The sequence below is a fragment of the Oculina patagonica genome, unplaced genomic scaffold (genome assembly GCF_052425735.1).
Source record: "Oculina patagonica isolate OP01 unplaced genomic scaffold, crgOcupat unplaced912, whole genome shotgun sequence".
Taxonomy (NCBI): domain Eukaryota; kingdom Metazoa; phylum Cnidaria; class Anthozoa; order Scleractinia; family Oculinidae; genus Oculina; species Oculina patagonica.
This window is the reverse complement of record NW_027558814.1, coordinates 1-5,607: the sequence shown is the minus strand read 5'-3', so window position 1 is coordinate 5,607 and position 5,607 is coordinate 1. Positions and strand designations below refer to the sequence as shown.

General features: G+C 37.6%; 1 protein-coding gene and 1 long non-coding RNA gene across 2 annotated transcripts; both read right to left on the bottom strand.

The window, feature by feature from the left end:
• Nucleotides 1-281: 281 nt before the first annotated feature.
• On the bottom strand, nt 282-1,937 carry LOC144641405 (mediator of RNA polymerase II transcription subunit 13-like; the record flags this gene model as incomplete). The annotated part of the gene is made up of 3 exons (XM_078500423.1): nt 1,928-1,937; nt 1,004-1,258; nt 282-513 (listed from the first exon to the last, which is right to left on the bottom strand). Coding segments are annotated over exons 1-3 (497 nt in total), but the record flags the coding sequence as incomplete, so codon positions are not given.
• A 1,048-nt stretch (nt 1,938-2,985) lies between these two features.
• Nucleotides 2,986-5,013, bottom strand: LOC144641406 (uncharacterized). The gene is made up of 4 exons (XR_013568546.1): nt 4,770-5,013; nt 3,601-3,685; nt 3,297-3,377; nt 2,986-3,119 (listed from the first exon to the last, which is right to left on the bottom strand). It is a non-coding gene; the product is annotated as an uncharacterized LOC144641406 (long non-coding RNA).
• Between the last annotated feature and the right edge of the window lie 594 nt (nt 5,014-5,607).

The following is a 5,607-nucleotide window of genomic DNA, read 5'->3' as shown; positions in this document are numbered from 1 at the left end:
CCTTTAAGCAATATGCAGTGCAAAAGCCACGTTTTTACAACCCTCCGAGTTAAGACCATTTTAGTCGCCATGGCGACTAAAATTTTGGACTAAAATTGAGCGACTAAAATTGAGAAGAAAGGTTGAAAGCGTGAGCTTAATTTAGCGACTAAAATTTTTCACTGGCGACCAAACCTGAGCAGTCGGTGGCCAAATGGCCACTTAGGAAAAAAGTAAACTTGGAGGGTTGTTTTATAGTTTTTTGCCCTACCCTTCTGTTAAGGTTTACAATTAATACATACCCTACTGCTGGTTTAGTAACTGTGATCTCTTGCCAAACTTCTTGCACCAACGAATGTGTCAGTTTCTTCTTCTCAACCACACCAGGGGATGTAGTCTTAGGTGCTGGCGGCAGCCGATTTGCAGGACCTGTAACGACATCTGTAGTGTTGGGATCAAGAGGAGATGCTGGAGGGGTTAGTGATGGTGGACCAGCAGTGGTCGCTGTATCAGTTCTGGGTAGCACAGACCCATCTGTAGATTGTTAAAGGTCAAGGGTTAGGAGGTTAAGAGTTAGTTCATCAGAAATAATGGAGGTTGCTGAATGTGATTCTTAGTACATGTAAGTGGGTCAGAGTTAAATATTCTCACAAATTGTTATCAATGTTAACAGTTAAGTATTATATATATGTAATCAATACAATATACAAAACACTCCCAGCACAAACCAGGATACACTGGCTTCTGGATCCCCTTGGATGATCCAGGCTAACATTTGTTTTAATACACAACCAGTGACAGTTCAAAATAGACTTGATTAAAGATCCAAATAAAATTGACACCAACTTGTAAAAGCTTTAAGGTAATAAAATAATTGGCATCAAAGCGTATCTAGCTGTTGCTTTTCAACGTTATCTATTTTCCAAAATGTAGTCGACATCTTAGGCAGTGATAAGTATTACAAGTTTTTGTCATTGTGATAACTTGTTGCACGATGTTCAACGACATAAAAATTAACACCTACCGCCTCTTTTATTCTCTTCATGAGGCACAACAACATACATGGATGGATACCACATCTGTGTCTCTTCCACTACAACCATGACTGCCGCAGGAACACCCTTGTCTGGACAATGGCTTGCTGACTCACTCCAGTCAGAACTGAAGTCCAGTGGATAAAACTTCTTCCATTCATCTACAAGTTTACTGGAAACCAGCTCGTCCAATTGGCTTGTCTGACCAGTTAGGAATCCCGACAGGCCATAAGGGCCCAGTAAAACTGAAAACAAAGTTTCACTCAGTTACCTTTGGTAATACAGGTGTACATGGATTGTATGGTATGTGGGGGGGGCAGGGTAGGAGGGAAGCAGCGTCGCAGGAATGCAGAAGTAAAGGGGGTAGAAGTCTGCAGGAAGTTGGTAAAGAGAGTGTAGAGAACTGGATTCCCAAATTAGCAGAAACCAGGGAAATAGGAAAAAATACAACTATTACATTTTGTAACATTTTGCAATAGAGAATGCAAAAAGAGAGAGGAACCTCAAGAAAGAGGTGGAAAGTGGAAAGGGGAAAAATGGTACAGGTAATCTACCCACTCTGTCCTCTGTATTCGTAGTGTTTTAAATATCTTTTGGGCTTGCCCCTTTTCTTAAATAAAACATAGTAATCGATGTAGTATAAGAAGGATTCATCCGATCTGAACTTTAAAAACACTAAATTTCAATTGCCTCTGTCCACCTTCATCAGATTAAAATGATGTCTGTTTTACTGCTACATTTTGCAATAGAGTGCACAAAGGGACAGAACTGAAGCCTCAAGAAAGAAGTGGAAACCAGGAGTAAACGGTAAACAGGAAGCTCAGATTTCCATCTACCCCTGTCATCCTCTATATATATATTTGTTATGTTTTAAATCTCTTTTTGGCTTGCCCCTTCTCTCAAATAACACCTACCAGTACACATAGAAATCTATGTTTTTAGGCGGTGACGCCTATATGCTATGGCCCGGTGGACGGCCGTGTGAGGAGTGAAAGATTACTCCAACCGAGTAGCACTGGGAACTAGGCACTTTTTTGTTTACTCAGTTTCGGTACGCCATCTTTGATTGTCAATGAGTATGAATCAACTTTAAGAGCATCCATCGGCAAAACGCGTTTGATTTCTAACGTACAGTTGAACGGAGTTCTGGGGTCAGGGGAGAATGATGTACTGGATAATTGTGAGCTCGCTTAAACAAACTTTTTACCGTTGTACGTGTATTCGAAGTCGGCATATGTGATGGCAGACTAAGTTGACTGATGTTGAATTTGACGAGTGAAGGCCGGTTAGTGTCATAACTTTTGAAACCTTTCCAAAAGGGAGACCGATGGCAGCAGTATCTTGATTAGATTGCAAAGGTGAGCTATCTGAAATCATTGTTTGCTTTGACGTGCATTCTTGTCGATAATATTTAACTTTTCCCTTCGCGACTCGCCATCTTCCTTTTACTGCTTTTGATAATATTTATTCGGGTATTTATCTCAAGCCATTAAAATAACACAGTGACGGTATCCGTATTCGTATTTGTACGAGAAGCCAGAGTTCAGAAAGAACTTCTACCTTATTGCTGATTTAGCTGATCTAAAATGTTTTGTTTGATAAGTTGCATAAATGCATGTAAGTGATTCTAGTAAGCGGTGTTGACTTCATTACATTTCGGACCATTTCAATACGGAAATGTCACACAATCTTCAGTATCGACTAGGTGTGGAAATCAATCCTGGGCCTTTCTGTTGCTAAATGACGAAGTTCATATTAATGATTTAATGTATTTATCTTATCAAACTGTAGGTTTGTAATGTATTGGAGGTTCGTTTTGTAGTCAAGGCAAATAAAAGTTAAAATGAATAAGAAAAATGCAATTTCTGGGATCATTGTAAAGCGTCATCGCCTGTGCATGCATGTATGCATGCCGGTTATTTACTTTTATTACTGCTACATGCTAAGCTGCTGCCAATACCTGGAAGTCCTTCTTGTCTTGTTGCAGCAACTGCTACATCTTCGAGTGTAAGATGGCGTATCCGTTGCTGTTGTTGAATTTCAACAGCTGTGCAAACAGAACTCTCACCATGGATAAAGAAAGAGAATGAGAAGGACAAATGATTGCTGGAGATCAAAGAAGAGAACACATGTTATTTCTTTACTGACCATCAAGGCTACATACACTGTATTTAGTTATATAGGGACTGATGAGACCAATTTCTTTAATTGTATAACTTTTTTCAGTCTCACTTGTTGTAATCATTTACCATGTACATAGATCAAGTCAGATCAACACCCCACCTTGAATTCTCGACTCCACTGCTTTCACATGGCTTTGTGAACCACTTTCCCAGACGGACAAACTTCCGCGATAGTAGACATCTAAGATATAAAAATTGCATTATGACTGAACATAAAATGTAATTTTATTTGTAATGCTCACACTTTTACAAGCTGTAACGTTTATGCAAGCTATCTCTTACATAGTTATCGCAGAAATCAAAATAAATTTTATGGAAATTTAATTTGACACTGGAATTCCATACAAAAAAAACCGTCTTACTAGCAGGGCAAGAAATGTTAAATACGTGTACCTTTTTCTTACCTTTCTAATAAATTATGTAAAGCTTTGAACAATAATGATCTTGGCTCGTGAGGCAGTCCATCTTCCCAACACCCATTACATGATTCTGTTGAATGCAAGTTGAAGTTATTTTTACTTACTATTATTATTTTGATCAGCTGTGAAAACTGAGAGATACTTTAAGAGAATACTAATAATACAGCTGTTCTTGCAATCAGATCTGAGGCTGCTTGCAAATAAACAGAGCGAGTCAGAGTAATTGAAGAACATGTCTCAGCTGGCCAGGATTAACACATTAAAGGATTTTTAAATCTTTAAACCTCTAATCCTGATCAGCATCAAATTTCTTCTCACAGTCAATACAAGATCATAAGAGAAGTTCATGAGAATTGAGGAAGTGATTGAAAAATTGCCTCAAGTGATTTTTAAAGAAATTCTCCCAACAAGTACTAGAAGGAAAGGATAGAGACCAGTAACGAGAATTTGTATGCTGACTTTAGGGGTTAAAGGTTTTGGTGTAATGGGTGGAAATGTCTCAAGAGCAGATTATTTTTACTAGGCTTTTAATTTTACTACCCCCTGCAACCAGAAATTGAACAATAGTTTGTAAAATTGCAAAAAGACAGAAACCAGTCTAAGCTCCTTTACAACATTTGTAGCTACAAGCATTAGTTTACCACTTTAAATTAACTCTGGAGTTTCTCTTGATTATATTGGCTAGTTATTTTTACATTTTCATAATATTAGAGGATAGATGGACAAAACTTGTTGCATGTTCTTTATCAAGACTCTACTCTCTTAGTCACTTCAGTTTAACAATGACAAGAGCTGGCATCAGTTTTTCAGGAATTTATCTTATTAACAACATCTAACAGACAGTATACTTGTGTACTATGATTGTCTAGTTTTACAATTCACATTCTACAGAACAGCCCAGTTCCCATGCGCTTGACTTGAAATGTTTTCCTTCCCAAGATCGAGATGGAGAGACACATCTTTAACCTTATTCTCACTTGAATTGTAAGATACCCATCCTCAATTTTTCTTATCAATTTGGCCCACGCACTTTGCACTTGCGCCATAAATTGACAGGAAAAACATTGGTTCATATCTTACAGTATAGACCTCGAAACTGATCCATAGGAGGTACACACACAATGCACATAAAATTTAATAATGTGTTCCATTACCTTTTAATTCTGCAGAAACAATCCCTTGTAAATTAGGATCATCACCAAACCAGAAGACCCACAACTCCTTTGCACTGTTGATACTGTCTGGATCACCACTTGATTGACAGCCTGTCAAAGGGCTCCTCCGCCATGCACACAAAATGTCATGACTGAGGGCTGACGAGAATGACTTCAACACGGGATCCTCCACGGGGTTGGCTCCGCATGCAATGTTGAAGACATACTTCCTCCATTTCAAGCCACATAAATCAGTCTGTCAAAATAAGAGACAATTTTTAGTGTGAAAATACACAGCGTACATGTTGTTTTAGCACAAGTTTAACAGTGGGCATTAGTGTTGATGATGAAGTTTCTATGCTGTATGCCACCCCTCCAAAGTTCTCTGAATCCTACATGATTCACAAAGCAAGATTTAAAAAAAACATCCAGACACCCTTAGGTAAAAGTTAAAACTGTGTGGTGAATGTAGCATGCAACATATCTCAATGAAATTTAATGTTAAATGCACCAACAAAAACAAGTAAATATGCCTCCCTGATCAAATCGCAATTGCTCTGCATACATGTAATTACAACACTGCAAACTTTATAATTGATAATAAATAATAAAATTAATGTCCATAATGTTCGCTTTAAAAAATATATACTATATACAAGGCTAAAAAGAGTTAAAATGGTAAATTTAAAAATTAAAATGATAAAACCAAACGTTTTCGGCTGTTTGCCATCATCAGGGTTGGCAAATGGCAAACAGCCAAAAACGTTTGGTTTTATCATTTTAATTTTACCATTTTAACTCTTTTTAGCCTTGTATATAGTATATAATAAAATTAATG